The sequence below is a fragment of the Anopheles coluzzii genome, chromosome 3 (genome assembly GCF_943734685.1).
Source record: "Anopheles coluzzii chromosome 3, AcolN3, whole genome shotgun sequence".
NCBI lineage: Eukaryota > Metazoa > Arthropoda > Insecta > Diptera > Culicidae > Anopheles > Anopheles coluzzii.
This window is the reverse complement of record NC_064671.1, coordinates 36826346-36851992: the sequence shown is the minus strand read 5'-3', so window position 1 is coordinate 36851992 and position 25647 is coordinate 36826346. Positions and strand designations below refer to the sequence as shown.

General features: G+C 46.5%; 3 protein-coding genes across 6 annotated transcripts; 2 read left to right on the top strand and 1 right to left on the bottom strand.

The window, feature by feature from the left end:
* The first annotated feature begins 641 nt into the window (after window positions 1–641).
* Window positions 642–4547, top strand: LOC120955950 (uncharacterized). The gene is made up of 6 exons (XM_040377220.2): window positions 642–801; window positions 877–986; window positions 1068–2344; window positions 2405–2617; window positions 2680–2796; window positions 3706–4547. The coding sequence occupies exons 1-6, from the start codon at window positions 701–703 to the stop codon at window positions 3934–3936; spliced, it is 2049 nt and encodes a 682-aa protein (XP_040233154.2). The 5' UTR covers window positions 642–700; the 3' UTR covers window positions 3937–4547.
* Window positions 4548–4632: 85 nt separating this feature from the next.
* LOC120955948 (protein diaphanous) lies at window positions 4633–19197 on the bottom strand. The gene is made up of 2 exons (XM_040377219.2): window positions 18602–19197; window positions 4633–9357 (listed from the first exon to the last, which is right to left on the bottom strand). The coding sequence occupies exons 1-2, from the start codon at window positions 18966–18968 to the stop codon at window positions 6368–6370; spliced, it is 3357 nt and encodes a 1118-aa protein (XP_040233153.2). The 5' UTR covers window positions 18969–19197; the 3' UTR covers window positions 4633–6367.
* A 1244-nt stretch (window positions 19198–20441) lies between these two features.
* LOC120954852 (prohibitin-2) lies at window positions 20442–24337 on the top strand. Of its 4 annotated transcripts, none has more exons than XM_040375113.2 (5): window positions 20442–20543; window positions 20693–20844; window positions 21254–21912; window positions 21989–22085; window positions 24065–24337. In XM_040375113.2, the coding sequence occupies exons 2-5, from the start codon at window positions 20712–20714 to the stop codon at window positions 24256–24258; spliced, it is 1083 nt and encodes a 360-aa protein (XP_040231047.2). In that variant the 5' UTR covers window positions 20442–20543; window positions 20693–20711; the 3' UTR covers window positions 24259–24337. The 4 variants fall into 4 exon arrangements, with proteins under 4 accessions (XP_040231047.2, XP_040231050.1, XP_040231049.2 ...); XM_040375116.2 differs by lacking the exon at window positions 24065–24337 and adding an exon at window positions 22951–23776 and having other exon boundaries at window positions 20443–20543; XM_040375115.2 differs by having other exon boundaries at window positions 20492–20591.
* Window positions 24338–25647: the final 1310 nt, after the last annotated feature.

Below are 25647 nucleotides of genomic sequence, written 5' to 3'. Positions count from 1 at the left end.
TTTTTAAATAACACAATAGAAATAACCGTAGCAATAGACGATGCGCAATCTCAGATTGCGCATATATTTATCTGTCAAACGGCCCGATTTGATATATTTATCTGTCAAAAAAAATTTATATATCTCGGACATATAATCTTGAAAATTTATGCGCAATCTTGGCGCAATCTGAAATTGTATGGAAATGACGTTTATAGCTCAGGGTTGGCTACGCGAAATGACATATGTTTTGATAAAACGAATATATGCGCAATCTGAGATTGCGCATCGTGTATTAATACGGTAATATAAATCATAAACATAGGTTGCTTTTGTTACAATAAAAAGTTTCATGTAAAAAGTACGAATGAAAAAAAACATGTTTGAACTCACTTTTGTGAATTTTTTTCATCAAGATTGCACATTTATGATTTAACACTTTGTTATTTAAGCCTTTTTACATTTTTTTCTGTTGATGAAACTGATGCCATCATAAATATTCTAAAACAGAAGTATTTCATAAATTTCATAAAAATGCTAAACATATTCTGCATGACCATAACTTTGTGTAGATCGACCACTGTGGACCTACGGACTAGTTTCGATGAAATATCGCGATGGCGATGTTTTTCGAAAAACCGTTGTGCGTGTTTTGTCAACGCGTTTGGCCAGCCATCTTGGAACGAGAGAACAAAAATAGTGGCAACGCCAGTGGGAAGCGATGGAGCCGCTGTCGAAAATTATTGCAAAGAAGTACTTGCCAAGCTTCGAGAACTTTAAAGCAGCAAATCTTGTAACGGACGATGAATATCGAACCGTAAAGTAAATCAGCAAATGGAGTACTTTCCACAAACTGCAAACTGGACACTGTATCCAAACTTCCCCTTTTCGTTGCAGGAGATGCAATCTGAACGATCTGCTCGATACGGAGAACAATCCCACGGTCCTAGACCGGATCTGCGAAGGAGAGCAAGTGCAGACGGCCGAGTTTTATAATCAGCAAGAAAGTAAGTGTACGCTGGCAATGTCCCCTTGTGTTTGTGTGTGAGTGAGTGATCTTTTTACCTTTCCTTTGTGTCCGCTTCAAGAATCTTACCACCGGAATGTGGCGAAGATATATCGCAAAAATAGGGCCGTTTCCCCGGGACCTCCAACTGTTAATCCTGCGCCTCCGCCACCGCCACTGCCTGCCGTGCCTGCTATCGTTGAACCGGCTGTTCAGCCAATCCCCATGGAAGGTCCGCTGGAACCGGTCCGATCGAACGAGGGCGTCAATGCGGCAGCAGCACCGAGCGATCCATACCAGCTGCGGGAAGAAATCAACGCCATTGCAACGGTGATGCCATCGGCGGTGGAACTGCTCCCCCAGGACGATAACTTTGGCAGCCAGGAGGCCGATGGGGCACGGGAGTTTTTGCAGCTGTGCACCGACGAAGAGCTGCCGCCGATGTCGCTGAGACAGTCGATGACGCGGGATATGTTGCTGTCGCAGTTTCCATCCCTGCCGGCGGTCGCCCCGATGGTGGACAACTTCCAGAACATTGATCTGAATACGCCTTTGTTCAGGAGACCGCTGGGAACCAGTACACCTTTCCTGCCGGTTACGGAGCCCGTTGCACAGCTGGCGTTGCCCGAGTTACAGGAATCTGGGCCGCAGGGCGCGCAAGAGGCACAGCAAGAACCAGCGGCTGAAGTTGTTCCGAATAGATCTGAACAAGTTACTGCTTCAGCAGTGCAGCCAAGCACTGTGGCTCCTTTGATCCCGGTGGTGGAAAGCAGCTCATCGGGAGAGGAAGTGCCGGTGGCGCGCCCCAGACGCACCCGACGGGAGGTAACGCTGACGCAACGGCTGGAACCGTTTGAAAGTAGTACCGGTCGGGGTATGCCGCGGCCGAGGAGGAATTTCGACATTTTTAGCTTTCCCTACCGTACGGTGTGGAACAAAACGATACAGGACGTGCAAAATCAGCTGGCGGAGCTTTACAAGCAGCAGCAACAGGAGCAGCAGTCAGAACGCAAGCAGCAGCAAGAACTGCTCGAAGCGGTGCCCGTGATGCGGGAGGCAGCAACGAACCAACGAATCGATTCGGGCTTCCAGCAAACGACGGACGATGGATCCCGCAATCCACCGCCGATGAGCACAACAGAGACATCCAACTTGGCGGTGGACAATCGGATGGGCGGCAAGGCCACCATTAGTAACGATCGGTCACATCATCTACTTAGTCAGCAGGAAGCGATAATGACATCGGATCTAGTAGGCACCAGCCTGCAACCGGTTGTTCCGGATCAACTGGAATCGATTGATGGGAAGCTGGCGGAAGCGTCGGATCGTTTCCAGCTGCCGACGGTCATAGGGGACACGGTATGATGGATCATATAATTACTCAATTAATTTACTAATTTACTTTCTTTCGCATGACAGCCGGCGGCTAACAATGAAACGAGCGTGATGAAAATTCCAGCACAGGCGGGCAATGTGTCCGTATCGCAGGAAACGGGGAAACAGGCCGTTCCGTCTGATCCGCCATTGACAGCTCTCCAGGAACAACGGACTACTAAGCGCACTCGATCGAACAAGCAAATCGAAGAAGAGCAGGCTGTATCATCCGAACAACGGCCCGAAAATCCACCAGAAGTAAGAATTATTGCAATTTTACAGTAATAGTTAAAAAATGCTAATTTTAAAAATTCTTTCAGATTCGAAACGAAAAGGAGATCGATCTAAGCTCGGTGCTGTTTAACCAGGCAAAGGAGCTGGAGGCAATCCCGGAGGAGATCGATTCGTGTGACGGGGTGGCTCCACTGGATACAATGGTAAGTGCTCCTGCGTCGTTTGTTGGCAAGGCAGAGCATTATTAACGTAAGAGCATTGTTAACAAAGTGCTGCAAAATGTCACTGATAATGTCATAAAAAATCTAACTGCAACCAAATCTATGTCAGGGTCACGTAGTCAATTGTGATAATCGGAGGTGATACTCTAAACGTTTGGTGTGACTAATACATGCTTCATGACATTTTTGTGACCATCGCTTGGTCAGTGACTATGTCATGACTTTTTTACTGTGATCAGTTCTGCAAAATGTCACTGACATAAGCATGACAAATTCCTACTGAAATAAAATCATGTTAGCGTCACGAGCTCCAATGCGATGATCAGAGGTGAGAACAGTTGGTGCGACCATCACATGCTTGGTGACAGAGTAAAGTAGACAGAGCGAAAAAGCATGCTCATTGTGTTGTTTGGGACCACACGCAAAGCATATTCCAAGAATGTCTTAATTATCACCAACAGAAAATGTCGTGACCGAGTGAGTGATCAAGAGTTTGGTACTACATAAAATGTCACCAAACTTTCGATTGGTCCACCAACTGTTTGACTCTCATCTCTGATCATCTCAGTTGTGTACGTGAGCTGATTTGAGCTTCGTTTCAGTCATGAGTGTTGGTGACAGAAAAAGTCATGATTATGTTAGCGACGGCATTAAGCTCAGCTTGTCAGTCAGAGTATTGCGTTGGATTCAAGCACTCGCACGTCTCGTTCGGTTTGTCATGACGCACTTTCATTGAGTATCAGCAATGAGCATCAATCTACCACGGATATGTTCATTGTTTTCGTTGGTGGACATCTCGTAATGCTCATGCCATGCAGGTGGTGCAGCACTGCGAATACACACACACATCTAATCGCGTTTGCTTCTCTCTTTACTCACGCTTCGTCACAGCTGATCGATATAGTGCTCGTAGTGCAGCGCGAAATGTGCCATCGGGGGGTGCAATATGTGCCACTGCACCACCTGCATCAGTTTTTCCGCACCAGCTCACGTTTGGGCGTGTGTAAACTGTTCAAAAACATAATTCTGCTCAAGCAGGCCGGGCTGCTTGAAGTGCAATGCAACGAGGAAAACCACATTCGGCAGGTGACATTGCGCAATGCGGCCGGGTGGAGTGGATGAAACGAAAGGAAGCACATAGTAGTACGCAAGCACCTCGTTTTACTATTTATACAATTATTTCTATTCTATTCACGTGATTTGTAATTTTGCGGCAATTTTCTTCTTTCTCTAGTTCCACTATTTATGTAGTAGGTTTAGTTTAATGTATGGACTATTAATTATATTTAATTTATTGCCGCAGCTACTCGCCTAGCTCAAGTAAAATCCTTTCGCGCCATTACAGGGTTTTCCAGGGGTTCTTATAGTTGTGGGACACTTCCTTGACTTTTTCTTATAGGAAGTGAACTTCATATGATGGAAACCGGACTCTATGGTAACCCCTGTTTTTAAACAGGTTCCTTGGAAATTCCAATTTGATTTGTCCCATAAGGGTGCTGTAGAGTCCAATTCCCATTACATTAAGTTCATTTCACGCAAGAAAGAGTCTATAAAGTGTTCCACAGCTATGAGAGCTTCTAGAAAACCCTGTTATGTAGATAGTTATTTCTTCACAAACATACGTCGTACGTAAGGACGTATAATGTTATTAAACTAGACAATTTGTATTCGTTAGCAAATAGCGTTCGATGAACTGAAAATGAATTTGAAAATAATTTAAAAACGTTTTGTAATAATAGTTGAATTTAACACTAACTTAACAAAACAATAAAATAAAATATAAATACTATATAAAAACGCTGTTTTGCTTAAGAAATGTGAGGTTTTTTCTGTTTTATTACGGTTTTTTTTCTTAACAAAAGGACATCTGTACAGGTTGATATTTTGTCGAACTATAATAAACACAGAAGAGAAGATAGTTTTGTAAATTGTATAGCAACAAATCTACTTATAACCTAATATGAATAAAAAAAAAACTGTAAACACCATCGCAGCAACAAAAAACAAAAAACAAAAGGCTGTTTTATGTGTTGCGCGTACTGTATATAATAAACGTAATTTTGCGCACGGTTTGCAGTCGAATGATATGTTGTGGTTTGTATATATATATTGTATAATACCTTTTCTATTTTGTAACAATGGTTGTTTGTTTAGGATTAATGTAGAAACCAGGCAATTTCTTGTAATTTCATTCGTTGTTGTGGTGGATTCCAATTGGATTGTTTGTTTGTCTCTATCTATCTTCCCTTTTTGTCCAGCACACTTTTTGGGATCGCAATATGTGACAAAAAGAACGAAATGTTCGTTAATGTATGCTTTGCACCTACCACGGACACACGGCAGCCGTTTTGGTGTATCCGGGGGTAAAAATTAAACAAATAAGCAAAACATAGAAGAGGCACATCTCGATTTTATAAATCTCATTCCCTCTCACTCACATTCCATTCCAGGCCATTGGTGTCTTTTGTTGTTGTTATTGTTGTTGTTTGTGCTTCTGCTGCCCCATATTCAGCTCAATAAAAGGGGTCAAAACAGGGTGGGGGATGGTTCCTTTTCGTTTGCATCATGTGTTGTGCTTGGTGTTGTATGGCGCAGATAGAAACCTCCCATTGCGACGGGGACCCATTATATCCCATTATTATCCTTGACGCGTACGTATTATTTTACAACTCGATTTTTTAACTCCAGCCCCATCGGTCTCCTATCCTATCTTACTACTTGTTGTTTTGTGGTGGTCTCCCGTAAAGATCACGCGCAATTCCTAAACTAAAGGACGTCGGTGCGTGCGTGCGTCGGCACTTTAGGAGTAGAGTGTGTGGCGCCGTGGGTTTTGTGCTTACAATTCGTTCATTTATCACGGTTTTTTGTTTCACATTCTTGGGGATTTAACTCCAACCTTTAATTATAAGGCGCTTTTGTCTCTGTGTGTGTGTTTTATAAGTCTTTTGCGTTGTGTGGTTAAGGTAAGACGATCGCCAGTTTTTTTTTGCGGATTTTGGCGTTGGCATTTTGTTCTCTCCTTCTCTCTCTCTCTCTCTCTCTCTCTCTCTTTCTCTCTCTCTCTCTCTCTCGCTCTCTCTCTCCTCTCTCTCCTCTCTCTCTCTCTCTCCATTTCCTTACAATGATGACCATCGTCCATCGAAGAAATAGATCATGGAACGGTGGTTTCTTTTTTTCCTTTCCAGGTAAAGAGGGACACTGTGGCACGGATGGCATTGTAGTTCCCTTCCTATCCCTATGTGCACCCAAATATAGCTACAATTTTTGTCCCATCCTCAGAGTGTATTATTATTATTGCATCCTAGTGTAATTATTGTTCATGTAAAAAAAAGAAGAAGAATACTGAATTTTCTGGATAATGTTCCGTTCCAATTGGATTAAAAAAAACAACTCCCCCCCCACACACACAGTCCTTGTAAAATTGCCCTTGCGCAACTGGGTCCGCTAAAGGTGGGGGAATCCCATTTTGCAAAATGAATCTCAAAACTATACACACTCCGTGGCACTCAGTGGCACTCAGTGGCACACTCCCTGGCAACACACCGGGGGGCACCTAAGCCGGCCCGAGCAGCTCCGACAGCATCTCCCGGCTGGAGAACGCACTCGCGGTGATGCCCGTTCGCGACCGGCTGCGGTTCAGCTGGGCCCGCCGCTCGGCACCGGCTGGCCGTGGGCCGCGCCTTCGCCGCTGCTCCCGATTGCCGAACGCCGATCCGGTCTGGAGCGCCTCGAGCAGGCTGTCCATCACGCCTTCCTGCGTTTGCGCCGCATCGATGTTGATCAGATCGACCTTGCGCTGCTGCTGCCGTTCGAGCAGTTCGCGCTGGGACCGTTCCTTTGCCTCCTGCGCTCGGCGCTTCTTTTCCTCCTCCTCGCGCAACCGGCAGTTGTCGGCGTGCGCCTGCACGAACGCGTCCTTGAACGTTTTGATGTCGGTAAAGAACTCCTCCATCGTGTACTTGGCCGGATCGAAGCAGTAGTACTCGGACAGGCTGCCGAACAGTGACTCCATCTGGGCCAGCATGCGGCCCAGCACCTCCACCTGCGCGCGGCACTCCACCGCGAACTGGCCCATCACATCCAGGAAGCGGTCGTCCTCGCTTTGCGGCACCTTGTTGTTGTTCAGATCGGACTCGAGGTTCTTCAGCGCGTTGTTCATCTGGCGCATCGTCTTCTGGATCGTGTCGAGGCTGACGCGGGACGCTTTGTCCACGTGGGACAGATCCTCGTAGAAGGTGAGCGCCTCCGGGAACTTGCTCTCGATCACCTCGGCCAGATAGTGCAGCAGCGTCTGCTTGTTCTCGTGGTCCTTCGTGCTGGACAGCTTCGGCAGGAAGCTCATCTCGAACCCGTACGCCGGGTCCTTCTTCGAGCCCGAGTTCATGTAGTTGCCGAGCAGCAGGATCAGCTCCAGCACCTTGGCAAACTTTTTGCTCGTCTTCACCTCCTCGCAGGCCGCCGTCCCCGCCACGATGTCCGGCTTCACGTCCTGCACCATGTCGGGCAGGTCGATCTTGAAGCTGAGGCTCTGCAGCCGCGCGCCGAGCCGCTTGATGTCCCCGATCGTGGCCGCAAACCGCTCCGCCCCGGCCAAATCTTCGCCGCGCGCCCGGATCTCCTGCAGCCGCTTGAGCTGGTCGGGCGGCGGCAGGTACTGGATGAGCTGCTGCAGCACGCTCGGGCTCAGCACGGACGTGTCGCAGCGCAGCAGGCAGGTGCGGATCTGCTCGTGGGACAGATGCTTGAGCGAGCCGCCGAGCAGGATGGACAGGTTTTGGGCCGCCTTCGCGTCCAGCACGCGCAGATCGACGTTCTTCTTCGACGACTGGGGCCGGTCGGCCGCGTCCTTGTCGATCGGTTTCGCCGGCTTGGAGGAGAACTTGAGGGCGAGCCGGGCGAACATGTCATTGTCGGCCAGCTGCTCCTCCTGCACCTGCACCCAGAACGAGTTTTCGGACAGGTTTTTCGCGTCCAGCCCGTTCCAGTTGGCGCGCTTCATCGGCCCATCCGTGTCCCACTTCTTCTTGGGCTTCAGCCCATATGGGAGCGGCTTGGGGGCGGCGTTCGGGAACGGTGGTGGCATTCCCGGCGGCCGCATACCCATCATCATCATCGGTGGCGGGGGAGGTGGCGGACCGCCCATGCCGGGCATCGGGGGCGGTGGTGGTGGACCACCCGCCGCCGCTCCCGGGAACGGTGGTGGAGGTGGAGGTGGCGCACCACCACCACCACCACCCATCATGACGGGTACGGCACCGGGACAGGGAGGAGGTGGAGGAGGGCCACCGCCGGGCAGCAAACCGGGCGGTGGCGGTGGAATGGTGATTTGAGGTAGCTTGCTCTTCCCCTTCGGCGACACGACCACACCGGTCGCCTCGATCTCCTTGAGGCGGTCTTCCAGCGCGGCCACGCGCGCCTCCGCCTCCTGCTTGGCCGTCTGCAGCTCGGTCATGCGCTTCTCGAAGTCTTCCGACTTTTTGCTCTCAATCTGCTTCGTCTTTTCCGCCATGTCGTCCAGCAGCGTGCTCGTGTCGATGTGGAAGTCGCGACTGTCAAAGTTCGGATCGTAGCCGCTCTTGTGCAGCACGATCTGCGAAACGCACTCCTCGATCAGCTTGAAGTAGGCCGGCCGGTACTGGTGATCATCCCGGATGAACAGCAGATGCTGCAGGATCGACAGGAAGTACGGTTCGCTCGCCGTGTCGGCGACCAGGTTCTTCAGCAGCTCGAAACAATCGTTCATGTCGTCCAGCTCGAGCCGGACGTTGTCGAAGCGATTGCTAAACTCCTCGAAATCCTCCTCCCGGTAGCTGTTGAAGATCTTGATGTGGTTCACCAGATTCTCGTTGCCGCACTTGTCCACCATCTCGGACAGCTGGTCGATCCGCTCGTACAGCCCGGCGCGCATGATCTCGCAGCGCAGATGCAGCCGGAAGTTGATGTCCGTCGGCGTGTTGATGATGCAGTTGATGAAGATCATCGTGCTGCAGGTCAGCTCGTAGTTGCGATCGTTGTCCATCAGCAGGCCCTCCACGATCGGGCGGAACCGCTCCGCGCCCGGCTTCCGCATCGAGCTGACGTTGGTGATGGCCCGCAGCACCTTCTCGTACCCGTTGCGATCCTTCAGCAGCGTCAGGGCGGACAGGAGCTTGATCGCTTCGCACATCGTGTGCGGCTGGGTGGTGTCGATGCACTGCGCCAGCAGTAGCACTACCGCATGCTGATCGGGCGTTAGGATCACGTTCAAGCCCCAGGAGTTGTTCAGGATCGCCTTCAGGCAGCGGAGACACTCGTACTCGATTTTGTGCATGCGGCGCGGCACGGTTTTGCAGTACCGCAGCAGGGACACGATCTCGTTGATGCCATCCTCGCCAAAGTCCTTGATCCAGCTGATCGGATTGCTGGTTAGCGCGACGCGTAGACTTTCCAGACAGGCGAGCAGCTTGTTCGTTCGGTTCAGGTAGTCGCCTTCGTGCAGGTACTGTACGTAGTCGGAGGGTTTTTCGAATCGTGAGTTCGCACGATGCTCGGACGAGATTTTTCCTGCAATCGGGAGAGAGAAAAAACCAATTAGAATTTCAAGATTAATTTCTGAAATTTCACGATGGTCACGTTGTTTAGGACCTACTCGAAGGGCTTTCTCCAAAACCAATTCTCTCGTCTCTTGCTCATGTCTGTATTTATATATTTAAAGTCCCTGAGAAAGTATCTCTCTTTATCTATCTTAGCTCTTGGTCAATTTCCAGCGTAAGGAAGGTTCAAGGCAAAATGTCACGAGCATCATGTGATAATCACAATCGAAAACAATGAACATATCCGTGGTAGCTTGATGTTCATTGCTGATTGATATTGAATGAATGTATGCCATGACATGTCGAACGCGATGAGCGAATGCTTCAGTCCAACGCAATACTCTGACTGATAGTGAGCTGAGGTAGGCTGAGTTTAATGCAAACATAACGTAAACATAATCATGACTTTTTCTAACTGTGAACAGTGCTGCCAAATGCCACTGTTTCGGTCACCAACACTCATCACTGAAACGAAGTTCAAGATCACATACACAACTGTGATGATCAGGGGTGAGAGTAAAACAGTTGGTGGACCAATCAAAAGTTTGGTGACATTTTATGTAGTACCAAACTCTTGATCACTCACTCGGTCACGACATTTTCTGTCGGTGATGATTATGACATTCTTGGAACGTACTTGGCAAGGGGTCTCATGCAAATAAAATTAGCATGCCTTCTCGCTTTGTCTGCATTGATGCTCTGTTGGGTAGGACGATTCTTGACGATCTGAGCAAAAAAGCATACTCATTTTGACGCTTAAGTAGTCTCATGTGGCACGCATCGCACATCTCCCATGACTATCGTGATCATCACCGATAGAAAATTACTGACCAAGGGTTGGTTGCACAAAATGTCACCAAGCATATGGTCGCACAAACTGTTTGAGTCTCACCTCTGATCTTTACAGAAGAGCTCGTGACGCTGACATTATTTTAATTCAGCCGGAATTTGTCATGACTATTTCAGTAACATTTTGCAGCACTGATCAGATTAAAAAAAGTCATGACAAAGTGATTGAACAATCGTTGGTTACTAAACTGTCATCAAGTCATCATACCAACTGTTTGAGCATCAGCCCTGATTATCACAACTGAGTACGTGACGTTGACATGGATTTTGTTACAGTCAGATTTTTTAAATGACATTGTCAGTTTCGCAGCACTGCCAGCAAGAAATGATGCCCAAGAATGTAGAATGCGCTCTGAAATATCAATTTTGGTATTGCTTAAAAGAGCGAGTTAATAAAGATTCGTGATTGTTGTTGGTGCAAAGTGTAAATCCGCAGGAAAGAATTTCTTCATTTCTGAAACAAAATGGGTTTATGACAGTAAAATCAAACAAACAATTGAAGTAGTAAACCCTATAAGCTATGATTGTGTAACATAATACACCAATTCATCTTACAATTGTTGATTGTAATATCCCCTCGGAGGGAGACATTTGGAGTGGAATGTGCGGAATGTCTAGTTTTAGTTTATCAGTTTATCGATGAACTCACAGAGAAAGAATGCATTAGACTCGCCAGAACCCAGTGTTGTTGATCATGTCATCGGAAACCTCAGGGACTAGGGGAGAAATCATGCGGAAGATGACCTTGATAACGATCTAATGGGGCATACCTTAGAAGGCTGAATGTTCTGAACGTGTTTGAAAGCAGTAACAAGAATACAATGAATAGTGCAAGTTTTTCACAGTAAGTTACTTTTAGAGAATCATCAACGTCCATATTCAGGATTTCGCTGTTCTACTATGTTTTCAGCAAATATCAGTAGCTTAAGTCGTCCAAAAGTTCAAGGAAATATTCACATTGATTTTCATGTCGCTAACTGAAGGATAACACTAACAGATTCGCTTACGAAAGTTACGAAAGACAATCTCGTTTTATGCATCAGTTATATGCAATAAAATTCAATAATTTTTTGACACAAAACATAACATCGATCATCAAAATATTAAACGTAACGATATATATACGGATAAAATGATATCGCGATCAGGATTTTGGAACACGATCTCATAACGATTTAAGATCTGAGCTTTATCGTAGTCGAACGAAATAAGTGTTGATGTAGGATACTAAAATTTGGAGGAATATTGAGGTCCTGTGTAAATCTTCAACCAATCTAAATCTAGATCTAACTAGAATAGGAAATTGTATGTTTGCTTTACGCGAAGTACGTACATCAAAGGCCTGTTCGTTTTAATACAGAAGGTCTCAGTGCTCCATTCCGATCGATATAGATTCTGATCCTGCCAGGGTAAAAGCATTACTAAGTATACAGATAGGATCTGTGCAGTATAAAGTGATAAAAAAAACAGAAAAAATGTTACTACAACAACGAGCCAGAGTTTAGGAAGAGGAATAGAACAGGACCACACAACGTGTCCACCAAGGCACCAAGTCGTAAAGGGCAGCTGAAGAGCCAACTAAGGCACTATTACGACACTAAACTATGATCGGTTCAGGACACTGTCAAGGACGCCTTAGACGGTAATATGATTTCAAATCTCAATGCAATAAAAATCAAAACATAACGCATTTAAATCAACAATTTGAACTCATTATGTACTACGAGATTTATGCACTTTATGACGCAAACAGCAACAGCTTCTGTATCAAGAGTAATGATTAAATGCTTTGTCAGCCCCACGGACAGATACTTTCAAACAGATTACAAACGATTATTCTTCCCTTTCCACACCACATCAATCATTGACCCATATATGCCCACCCAACACTCCGAAAAAAATTTGATCGATCGATCAGCACAAACGGATGCTACTGCTGATCGCAATAATAACGTTCTATTTAAAAAAAAAAGAGTTGTTTACAGCATAGCTTGCCATCAACACTTACTACTCCTTGCTTGCTTCCTCACTGTGTGACTGTGCTGTCCCAGTTACTAAATTTCATCCAACAAACAATGATCAAGTACATTAGTGGGTACTCTTGGGGTGGGGTAAGATTGCAACAACGAAGAAAGGCACGCCAAAACCAATGGATCATACGCCGTCTCACCCCGGTTCCAGAGTAAACAACACCGTCGAGAATGATGATGATCATCATCATCATCTCGCTCCGGAAGGCAATTGAATAAACAGGCCGATATATCTGTATTTTGAAAAACCATTAGTGAACCGTTAATTATGGCGTGATGGTGTCATCGACGAAAAACACGCACACAGTTGGAGGACAGCGTGAACATCAAGATCAGCGTCCATAACCTGCAAGGTGCATTTGAAAACAGAGACGCGCGCACGTCAGCGCAATACTGTCGTTACTGATGATGATCTTTTTTGAACAAGATGTTTTTTAACGGTCGGCGAGAGCACGGACCACGTCATCGCAAGGGCGATAAAACAGGATTATATGACGAGAGGCCCAAACACACAAAACAGGATGAAGGAGAAGAAGATGAAAGGAACCTAACCAACCTAAAGCCGATGATGTAATGCAAACGAGAGAAAAATGGTAATGATGGTAAGAGCTTTCCAGAACTGGCTTCTCTCTTCTTGCGCACAGGCGCGTTGCTCGACTGGTCCTCTGCTCTTCTTGCGACGCACACTGGACCAACCTAACGTCCGCCACCGACCTTGAACTTGGCGAGGGGAAAAGTGTGTGCAAACGAAGAAGATACGCAGCAAAGCGACGGCCACTACACTAAGCACGAATCGGTTGTTTGCCGGCCGGAACGACCAGACGCCCGCGCGCCAGTCTATGGCTTTGCTGTGCGCTGCACAGGAAAAGTGAATCCTCCCAACCAACCCAAGGGGTGGTTGCAATCGACTCATAAATGAGCCGCCAACACACATGAAGGCGGGAAGAGAGGAGTATTCTACTCGCTAGAATGAACAGCTGGCGGGTGAGATGGTTTGGCAAAGAATTAGATCTCTAGAGCTCCGGGAGAAACGTGCAGAAATAGCAAACAAAAAGGCTTATGGGTTGGAAAAAGGGGTGGTTGTTGGGGTTGGTACTATTACAACGAGAACCCGCGACGACGTTACGATGGACGTGGCAGGCGAAGAAGGCAGGCGAAGAAGGCAGGCTGCTGGTGATGTGGTGTCTGTGGGGATGGATGCGAGATCAAGTGAAGCGTTTGTTTGCGATCGAGCGCGAATGCAGCTGCTGCTTGCTGCTTGACGTAATGTGAGGCATGTGGCACGATGGATGAGCACGTGGCGCCACTAGATAAACGCGACCGAAGGCAACCACACTCGGGCACGGGATGACGACGATGACGACGACGATCATCTTTCAGCTGTGATACACCGCTTATTGGTTCTTTATCACAATGTAGCAAGACAAAGAAGAGAGTTGCTTCACGTACGCAGGCAGGAGTATGCATTAGCAAATTGTGTTCAAATAAATACTTTTTTCTACCAACATAATGCCCCACTCCATCACATTCATTCACAGAATTCTTCCTTAACACATGGTAAAGAGATAAACGTTTGCAGTTTTTCTCATTATATCGTTAGCACCGACTGGAGACTGACCGACTGTTGGCGTCTCAATGGCATGACATTCAAAGTACGTGTCGTAAATTCTCCAACGAAATTGCTCATCAGTTAGCGCGGGGAGCCTTGAATCACCCCACAGTCGTTGAGCACAACAAAACAAGAGAATATTGGAGTGGAGTGTGGTGAATACGCCTTTCACCCGCTCTCCCTGACGTACGATTGTCACCTCGCTCGTATCGCCTGGCCATTAAATTAAGCTTCCAACGGTCTTTCCGGTAAGAGGAACGGTCTTCCTCTACGTTTAAACAAAGATGAGACATCGCCCAGCGACATCGTCGTCACAGGACGGACATGCCGGAGGGAGAAACAACAGATCATCATCGTGGTTGAATGGGGAGAGACTCGTTGTGTGTGTGCTGAGGCCACACTGCCTCCGATCAATGATGATGGTTGCAATATTTTGTGCAAATCTTGTGCCCGAGCTCGCGGGATGGATCATAGCCAGAGTCAGGCCGGCCGAAAAAGGCGATACAGCGCGGCAGTATGCGCATATAAGGAACGTGTGGCCGTGAGTCAACGGTGCAAGCGGTACGGCGTGTAAAAGCACGCAACGCGTTCTCTTCTTGCTTCGAGCGTCCACATCCACATTCTCCAGACCTCGGGGTTTTCTTATCGTACGGCGCATTTTTAACGTCCGCGACCGCAAGCGACAAACAGCAGCAGCACCAACGGGGTAGTAGTAGGTAGCGCAGCCCCAAGAGCGCGTTGATTATCGATTGACGCTTTCTCGGCTGTGGTGGGGTTGTGGTGTGTGAAGAATAACGGGGCTACGACGGTGTGAGCTATTTCAGAGCTACGCGAGCGCCTATTCCCTTGTTTTAGCAGGGTTCTTTCGTAGCCAGATCGCACAGCTGGAGAGACACAACAGATTTTGGAGTGGAATCACTGTTGGTGCCGAAAAGAAATCCAACTCTCAACTAGAAAGGGTCGAACGAAACGAAAAGAAACAGGTAAAATGCTCCAAGAGAATCCATATTGGGTTAGGTTCCATCATCAAAAAAATGGGAGAAATGATAGGATTGTGATCCAACCGTTGCGTACGAACCGCGCCGTAAAGATAGGAACATTTTAGTGTTAATCGAATCGCTGATTTTGTTGCCGTTTGGAGCTTTTTTTGCCGTCTCGATAATGTTTCTATCCCTAATACCATTCGACCACGGGGCGCAATGGGTTTAGGGTGTGAGCAACTGCTTGGCAAAGCTTGTTTGCTAACCTGTCACGCGTTCGATAGGAATTTAACCCATTTGCGTGTCGATAAAGCGCAAAGATAATTTATCATTTTCTAGACGAGAAGCGTACTTTGCCGTGCCAATCTACACATAAAAGTTGGAAAACACAGCACCAGCACCGCATTAATCCTCTCGTCCTCGAGAACCTGTTCCGTTCGTTCTATTCCGAGCTGGAAGAAAACAAAAATACCAAATAAACGACGATACATCTTCTTCGTTGTTTTGTCTGCTTCGCTCATCAATCCGCCCCATTTCGCAGGGTGTTCATTTTTGTGGTCCGCCGGAACCGACCCAGCACACGCTCGACTGCACCCGTCGCGGCGGGATTTGTTTGGCGGGTAAGGGTGCGGAATCAATTGCTGCTGCTGCTGCTGCTGTTGCACATGTTTAAAACGCGACCTAAAAGTAAACACACCGCCATTGTTTCACCCTCCTCTAACTCTATTGTACGCATGACCAGCGCCTCCCCTCCCAGCCAGCCAGCCAGCATGACACCTGTTGCGCTTACTCCCACAACACCACACACCGCGCTTAATGCTCTCTGGCTCTAACGCAGCGTAACCATGGCAACGCGGGGCATACTCGATGGTGCGCGTCTACGATAAATTTAAACACATTACCCGAAAATGTTTGATTGCGGTTGCTACTCCGTTTAGCGCCAAAAGTGTGTTTTCATCAGCGTTTTTGTTACAGCCACAAACGATTCGACGACACATACGAACCAAAAACAAAAAGTGGCTAGTAGTTCAAGGTAATGTTCGACTCTCACACACGCACACATTTCCGGGGGATGGAAAACAAACGCACAGACAAGTGTTTTGGGGGAGCGAAGGCCGTGGAAAAGGCCGCGATAAGAAGTACCGAGTACGGGCGCGATAAGACAATTATAATTATGAGCTCATAGCGCATTTTGCTTGCGCCAACTTTGCCTGCGCCTGTAGGGGAAAGCGGGGCAAAATGGGCATGTGGGGCAAAATGGGCACCCTCTATTCAAGCATTATTTGACTACAAAGATACTTTCCAATGCTAAAAATGCATTCATTAGAGTGTTCTATGAACACCATGTAAGTTTCATAACCCTTATATAACAAATAACTAAGAAAAATGCAAAATAAGGTTTAGCAGTATATTGATGTAATTTTTGCCACTTCGAAAATAAGCTTAAACGTGTGTCACAGGGATGCGTTGAAGTTTTTCATGATATATTTTTAAAGATATGATATTTCTTTACAATTTGTCTGAAGCAATCAAGGCGATTGAATTCGTATTTTTACTAATATAACAAAAAATACAAAAATGCTTCACGTGGGGCAAAATGGACAGTTACGCTTGGGGCAAAATGGGCAGATGCTTTTGACATCTAGCGCTTGGTGAGGCTATGGTGTTGTATTTGTCGCCTCAATAATGATGACAGCCACAGCTTGAAAAGTTTCAATTTTGTAGATTTCAACGTGTAAAAATTGTTTTAATGTCGATAACATATTTTTGGAAGAATTTTAAGGGCTTTCCTGACCAGCAAAACAAAAGATAGAACGAAAATACATTTCACAAAACGTGCGCAAAAGCATAGACCATCACCTAAGCGCCGTTGTTGTGGCCCATATTGCCCCAGTGTTTTGACGTTTCGCAGTTTGTTTACATATGCCCATTTTGCCCCAGGGCTATGCCCATTTTACCCCGCGTGTCAAAATAGCTTCTCGTAAAACATCGACTTTTATTTTTCATTGTTTTCATGATTTTAAGTTGTTTTCTTTCAATGTGGCAATTTAAATCCATAGATAAAGGGTGGAGGCATACAATAATGAAAGAAAAATTGTGTTTTGTGGCATATTTAAAGGAATATTCAGTAAACTGCTTAACATGCCCATTTTGCCCCGCTTTCCCCTACGTACGAACGAGTGGAGTACGGTGCTGCTTGCTTAACGCTACGCTTATCACCCACATAGGATTCCACCAGTGGTCGTGTCTCTTTCGTGTCTTGGCAAATAAATAGTATGCCCATTAATCAGGCGAAAGAACTCCGCAGGAGCCAAAGCCTCTCTAAACCATACTAACAACAACATGCCCATTAATCTAACGCACTCAACGTTCGGGAGTTTTCGTGAACCCCTTTGGAGCGCTTAATATTGTAAACAGTCTTGTTTGCACGTTTGTACTTTAAAAAATAACGACTGAAATTATACACGCATCGTGTGTGTGCCGCCTTCGCCTACAAGGCTTTGTTTGATTTGCTGACGTTTCACAAAGCGTTGATAAGAAGTAGCAGGCCACCGCAGACAAATCGACAAATAGCGGGACACCGTGACGGATATGCACTGTGGCGAGGGGCATGCACAGCCTGCTACTGTGTTTGCTATGTGCAAATGATGATTTGAAACCATAATTGATACGATTCCCGTGGCCAAAAAGTATAAATATTTTTGGAATTCCAAACCCGGGGGAAGGTGATGATCTCAGCAAGTCATGTGTTTGCACTGTCCTTCCTTCACCGCTCGGTGTTTTGACAGGTTAATTATAGTAAATTAAGCGACCGAGACAGTTTTCTGCTCTAAAAATACACCCGAAGATGGAACGGCTCGCTCTCGCTGCTGCCCCTTGTTCAGCAGTGATCCATCCTTGAAAGGATGGGAAGGGGAGTTTAATTTTGCACGTGTTTTCACTAGCATCACCAAGGTTTGCCCAGCCGTGAAATCGCGACGGGGAGGTTGCAGTGCAGTGCACAAGAGAACGACCGTGCCTCCCCCACTTGGGCCACACGGTGACTTACACTGCGCACGACCACGACTACGACAACGCCGTTTCGTGCACTTTGACGCGGCGTTCTTCTTTACAGCTACGACGGTTGAGTTTTGTTTTCGTTTCACAATCGCGGTTGAGTGGTAGGCCGTTTGTGGAGGGAAGGGGCGTTAGGTCATCCCCCCTACTTGCACTGCTCGCTATCTATACCGTACGGGTGTCCACACACCCCAAGAGCCGCTGATTTCACCCAGGCTCATTTTGCCCGCACACAAATCGTGAAGGATGCTTTTGTGGGTCACCATGGAGACTCCGCGGGTGCGCGCGGGAGAGAGTAATACACTTTGAAGGCCTTTGTGCGTGTGTGTGTGTGTCCGTGCGTTGCTGTTCACTGAAGACTTGTCCAAAGGAAGCCCCCCCCCCCCCCCCCCCCCCTCAAACCGCTGTTTTGGGGTAGGGCAGGTAGGGTCGAGGTGGTGGCGGAACGAGACCTTGCCGCGCATCCTTTCCATTTGACCATGTAAATAAACAACAACTGCAACAACACCAAGCACCACGAATACCAACTTCCCCGATGCACTTCCACACCACTCTTCCTGTCTCGCTTTCTCGCACGCTTGCTGGCCCGACCCCCACCGCGAGTGTGGCGTCTTTGTTGAGGCTGAACTGTGTCCACCCCGCGCTGCCCGTTCGGGTATGGGGTGACGGTTCCGCGCGCCTCTTACGTACCTTTCACGTGCATGTCGATCATTTTGCGCTTCTCCTCCAGCGGTTTGCCCAGCAGCGGGTCGCGCTTGTCCTTGGGAATGTTCATGTCCTCGAGTATTTCGAGAAACAGCTTGTTGACTTCCGCCTCGCTCAGGCGGTGCGTTTCGTTCGGCTCCATCAGCGACGCCAGGTCCGCGTCCGGGCCGGACAGTGGACGGCCCCCGTTCAGGCTGCCGTAGCTGCCGTACCCGCCCGTACCGTTGCCGCCAGCGCTGCTCGGCCCATTGCCGTACACGCCACTCCCTCCATGCCGACCGAGCTTCTTGTGCGGTCGGCCGAGCAACGTATCCAGAAAGCCACCCGATTTCACCCGATCGTGTTTCGACATTTTCGACGCACTCGCGACGCGCGCAACCGACGGGGGAAAACACCAGCGTACGGGACAATTCGATTTACAGGTAGCACTGTAACCCTACACGAAACAGAAAACAATAACGCGATGCAACATAGATTGGATAAATTAGGTCTCGAGCGAAAGAGCAGCGCTGCTCCACGGCTGACATCATTTCTTCTTCTTCCTGGGCGATTTCAGCATACCTTCACAATGCGCTCGGTTGGGCGGGTATGGCCATTCAGCACGATGTGGACAGCTTGCGACGGTTAGCTGTCAACATGAAGCTGAGCTGTTGGCGTTACATGCGTTACAGTACAGGCGGTCCCCGAGATACACGGTTATTGGGGACCGAAAACGGCCGCAAAATACCGCGTATCTCGAATTTCCGCGTAAGTCGAATCTCGTGATTTCCAGCCAAAATATCACTAATTTCCGTGGAATTTTGCAAGTAGGGGGTGGGTTTAGCCACCAAATTAATTATTTGATATGTTTCTAAATAATTGAACAGTTTTAAACCTTTTTAAATGGCATTTTACATTCGATCAACACGGAAATTATTTGGTATTTCACAATGGATGTGTCAAATCAGTACAATTTGCTCCAAGAACTGTCAAATTTTGAAAACCGCGTATCTCCGAATCCGCGTATAAGAGGTACCGTGTATCTCGGGGACCGCCTGTACAGACGACAGCATAAGACAGGGTTTGACGTGCGTTTTTTGCTGCCCTTAGACCCCTTCAAAACATTTTAAAAGTGTCAAGCGAGTAGTTTCAACGGTTTAAATACTCTTTTTCTTTAAAAACATGGTGGATTTCGGTGTGTCTACCAGCGACCTAAGACAGATTCGGCAAGGAGTCCCGCGGTCTTGTGATAAAGTGTGAAACTCTGTGAGTTTTTTTTTATCGAAAAAAATTACAGTTTTTCCCCGAGTTAGGGAACGTTCAGAACCTCGCCGCATGCGATTTTGCCGCAAGCTTTTGTATGGGATTTGACGTTAATGACAGCACTTGCGAATCTGCCGCATGCGGCGCTGCGGCAAAATCAAAATCATTTGATATTGCCGCATTGCCGCATGCGATTTTTTTTCAGATGTCAAATGTCTAAAATCATATCAAATAATGATTATCTTTATAAAGAAACAACAAAATATCATTATAATATCATGAAAAGCTAGAAAATTGATAAAACTCTTTTCTTGACGCATGCGGCAAAATCGCATGCGACGAGGTTCTGACCGTTCCCTTACACGAATAATGAGTTCCGGAGACATTCGCGAAACTCGAATTTTCACATATGTCAAATATCACGTTTTATAGCCAAAATAAACTTGATTAATTATGATAACTCAGCAAAACAAAAAATAATAAGATAACGATTGCAGTAATGGCATCAACCACTACCCAAGACATCAACCACTCGTTATGAAAACCCGGCTGCAATAATATTGATCGTAAAATGATCCAACCTGTTTGTTTTGTGCGTAGGTAGAAATGTCAAAGCCAGCACGTGCTGTCAAACTGACATCGCCTATCGGGTGCAAGAAATCGCGAGAACTCTCCAGCGGCAGAGGTGTGTTTTCGATCCGTGGATAATAATTGTGTTAATTTGGGCAAGAAAGTTGGTAAATTCATAACCATCTTCTCCCATTTGCCATTGTTTCATAAGTTTACAGCTTAGTGACAATCGCTTAATAAAGCCTTGTTTCGTCTGTATTGCAGATCAACCCAGCGACACAAGATGGCACAGAGCAAGCTGAACGATTTGGCTGGCAAATTCGGCAAGGGTGGTCCGCCCGGTCTGACCACGGGGCTGAAGGTGCTGGCCGCCGTCGGGGCAGCTGCATACGGCATCAAGAACTCGATGTACACGGGTAACGTATCGGTACAACACATTGCGAAATAGTCCCTTGCACCGGTGACGATGGAGGAGACGGGTGTATATGTACAAGAGTGATGCAACCTAACCTCTATTTGCGATTGCTTGCAGAACCGGTCGGTGCGAGGAATGGTTCGGCTTGCGAGGATGGAATCATTGTAATTGCTTAAAAGAAGCACTCTTTTGCAATAGTGAAAGCAGGTGTGATTTAATCATAATTAAGCAAAAACGTGATTCTATGCTCCGAAACGCCCAGTCCCACCCGGCTTGAAAGCATTGCGTGTCGTTACATAACAATCGGATTGCATCGAACCTCGTACACACACACATGTTAAGGCATGTCACTGATGTTTATGTTTCTGCCTTGACCCATTGCTCCTCCCTTTCCCCCCTTTCCCAAACAGTCGAAGGTGGCCATCGTGCGATCATCTTCAACCGTATCGGCGGTGTCGGTGACGATGTGTTCTCGGAAGGATTGCACTTCCGCGTGCCCTGGTTCCAGTATCCGATCATTTACGACATCCGCTCCCGGCCGCGCAAAATCTCCTCCCCGACCGGTTCGAAGGATTTGCAGATGGTGAACATTTCGCTCCGGGTGCTGTCCCGCCCGGACGCCCGGAAGCTCCCGGTAATGTACCGCCAGCTGGGCCAAGACTACGACGAGAAGGTGTTGCCCTCGATCTGTAACGAGGTGCTGAAGAGTGTGGTGGCCAAGTTCAACGCTTCCCAGCTGATCACGCAGCGCCAGCAGGTGTCGCTGCTGATTCGCCGTGAGCTGGTGGAGCGGGCGGCCGATTTTAACATCATCCTGGACGATGTGTCACTGACGGAGCTGAGCTTCGGGCGGGAGTACACGGCGGCGGTCGAAAGCAAACAGGTGGCGCAGCAAGAAGCACAGCAGGCCGCCTTCCTGGTGGAGCGGGCCAAGCAGGAACGTCAGCAGAAGATCGTACAGGCGGAGGGTGAAGCGGAGGCGGCGAAAATGTTGGGTATTGCCGTGGCCGAAAATCCCGGCTACCTGAAGCTGCGCAAGATCCGTGCCGCGCAGAACATTGCCAGGACGGTGAGTGGCTGCTGCTGTGGGTTGTGTTGTGGTGCATTCATTCTAATGGGTTTTTTCCCCTTTTTTACTCCAACAGATCGCAAACTCACAGAACCGAGTGTACCTCTCTGCCAACAGCCTGATGCTGAACATTCAGGACGATACGTTCGACGACATGTCGAAGAAAGTTTCAAGTAAGAAATGAGAATTACTAACGCCTTCGGCAACGGAGGCATCACTACTAACCAAGTCTAATCCATCGAACGATAATGCTACTAACACTAATAATGATACTACCACGCACGAGAAGTTAACGATGGGTGTAGAGTTTCATCCACCGTCTTCGAGCGCATTTCCGTACGCACAAGATACTCCGTTTTAGACAGCAAAATAACGAATATTTAAAAAGTATTATAATGTATCCCACAGGATGCACATTGGCATTCCAAAGTCTTGCTTCTGATTTGCGTTTTAAAATCAGATCTTTTTAAAAAAAAAATTGGCAGCCAGTGTGTGTAGAGACATGGCATGTCCATGGTTCAGTAGACAACCGTCTGTTTTCGTTGTATAAATGTAGTTTTAATAAAACAAAGCCTTGCACATAGTAAAGAAACCACCCTAACTAAATATGTTCGACATTCGTAAAAGTAAATGATAATTTCTTATCTTGTTTGATTTAGTCTTTCCTTGAAAGTATTTTTTGTAACCCCTTTATAGGGTTTTTCAGGCGTTATCATAGCTGTGGGACACTTTATTGACTCTTTCTTACGTGAAATGATCATAATTTACTGGGAATTGGACTCTACAGCACCCTTGTGGGACAAATCCAATTGGAATTTCCCAGGAGTCTGTCCAAAAAGGGTGCCTAAGAGTCCCGTTTCCTTCATATAAAGTTCATTTCCCATTAAAAGAAGTCAAGTAAGTGTCCCACAACTATGAGAACCCCTGGTAACCCTGTAAAGTAATTGATCTTTTTCCAATTGGTGTGAGTAGAGAGTAGACGATCATTTTAAACTAATGAAACATTTCTATCTGTTCTATTTCCATTCCCTTCCGTAGGAAAATAAGTACGCAAGCGCAGGTGCATTTTAAGAACCTATTTGCCTAAAACCGATAATACCATACTGCGAAACGAAATAGAGAGAGAGCGAGAGAGGGAGACAGAACGTTAATAGAAACTAGTTAAGCGAAGCATAACAGTGTGCGTGCGTGTGTGTGGGTCGATACATAGGAGTGCAAATTTGGGACAAAATGATGGCAAACGACGACGAGCCGTGACCACCACCACCTTCCTCCTTCTCCACCAAGCAGCGCAGCGTGTAGTAGTACCGTGTACTGGCGGGTGAAGACGATGATCGGTCAGGGAAATTGCAAGATGGATTATGTGCCGCGATTTCGTGTTCCTTTCCGGGATTCTATCCCCCAGCCGCTGAGCCTCTCTCCGTCTCTAATTCTAATGCCTTTAACGATCTGCCTCCGGGTTATTGTGTGAGCAAAGGCGTGCTCACTCAACACAAAACTCTGGGATACGTCGACAGTTGCGAGGATGATAGTTTTGTTTCCTCCCTCCCCTTTCTGTATAATCATCGTGCAAACAGCAGGGAAGCAAGGGCAATTAAATAGAATGAGAGAAGAGGGAGACAGAGTGAGAGATTGAGTGGGAAAGAGAGTGAGGCACACAAAAGATCGCTTCGTTTGGTGTATGGTAAAAAGACACGCGCGTGTCGCAGTAAGCGCAGGTTGCATTTTTGTTTAGTTTAGTCGTTAAGAGGGCGCATTTTGAGTGAGCGAATAAAGTAGAAGGAATTGGGGTTGTTCTCAGTTCCCGCTCCATCTCCATCAGCCACCCGTATATCGTATATCGGTGGTAGAGTAAAACAACAAATATGTTGTGCGTGTGTTAATCTTTCCGAAACAAAACAATAGCATAGTAACACACAAACACTTTTAGTGTTGTCCATTTCGCTGGGTCGTTGGAGTCTGGGCGGGCCTTTGCTGTGGAAACGGAGGAAGTGGCATGTGGCGTTTGGTCGTTGGCAAGTCGTGAAAATCCTTATTTCTATTATTTTCTTTCATTTTGTTTTTCGTTTATTTTTGTTTTCTTTGGCATGATACACACCTTTGCGAACATTATCAAAACGAATATGGTCCACATTTGGAAACGATCCTGCAGCACGTCAGCCGGGTAGTAATGGATGGTTTAACTCTTCGGCAGCACCAGCAACAACGTCGTCGCCAGCCACAGGACAGGTGAAAACGAATTCAACTCGTGAAGCTCAAACCGAAGACAACAAACAGTACGATGAGAGTTTGATAAAGATCATTGCCGAGGAAACGGTCGATCGGTTGAAGGGTAATGTGTTGTAAAGTGGAGCAGAACAAAAGGAGGAAAGAATTTCTTTCACACTAGAAGAGAGTCCAAATGCATTTTTCAACAACCAAACAACCACACAGACAGAATTGTTTCGTTGTATAAGTCTAAACGGTTTATGATTGTTGCTTAATGTTTGTATTTTGTTGTCCATATTTAGCAATGGTAATGTCGGTAGATTGTTCCTTACGGTTCACACATACTGCTTAGTGACGAATTCAATGTTTTAAATTAGAATACTTCAGAACTATCAGCTCAGATACTGCCGAAATAAACGATGGTACAAACACATGTTTGGTGAGCAAACATAAACGGATACTACTTGTTTTCCCTTATATATTTTTGGTTCGCTGTATCCGTTTTCTACTAATTTACGGTACGCTATGTGTTAATTGATTGTAAGAAAACTATCCCTGAAATGATGCCTACCTTTTCTGCCACCGAACACAATTCACAATCAGTCCAATTCTCACGTGTTATTTCACCCTTCCGCTCGCTCGTCGCTGTATGTTTGATAAGATGTTCCTACTTTGTTTTGAGATGATAATCGGAATATTGTTTAAACACGATACACGATACAAGGTTCTAAATATCTACGTCCAGCTATCGAGAGGTTTGAAAATGGCAGTGGTTGATTTGTTGAACGCTGCCCGGTGGCAGGCCGATTCCTGAATTACTACTTAAGATCGTCTGTTTTAAGACGTGATGCACTATTACCATACTGTCCTGTTGCTAGCTCTAACGGATAATGGCTTTGAGTTACGTTAATATTTAGCTATTGATTGCGTGTTAGCTCGCTGACGCGGAAGCTTCCTCTAAAGATACATACCACATGCCATTAGAATTTAGTTTGGTTTTCTAATACGGTGTCGTGTTCGTTTCTGTCTTCGTTTTTTTCGTTGCCATTGTGTCAAAAATTGTGTATCGATCGATTTTTTTTCTTCTGTTGGACCTCATTGATTTAAACTACATCAACTACATACGACTCTACGGTTAGTGTAATACAGTGGAGGAAATTCCATTAAGTGTACGCTCCGTTCTGAGCAGATTTGCATATCCATTATTTCGTGCGATTATTTTTTTAAACATGAAATCAAAATCCAAAGATATCAAGATATAAAATTAAATGAAAAATAGGCAAAAATCATTAAAGTTCGAAGCGTACCATGATTTAACAAATTTATATTTGATCTTATATTTAATTGATGTAAAGGGTTTGGATGATTTGTTTAACTGTTTTTTTCAATCTTTTTTTGAATCTCACGATTTATCTGCTCTGCTACCCAACCATTTGATTCATAAAATGTTGAAACGATGTTAACAAATAGTGAGCCACATTTAAGTGAAATACAGATATTCGAGAATCATAAAAAAACAAACAAAAA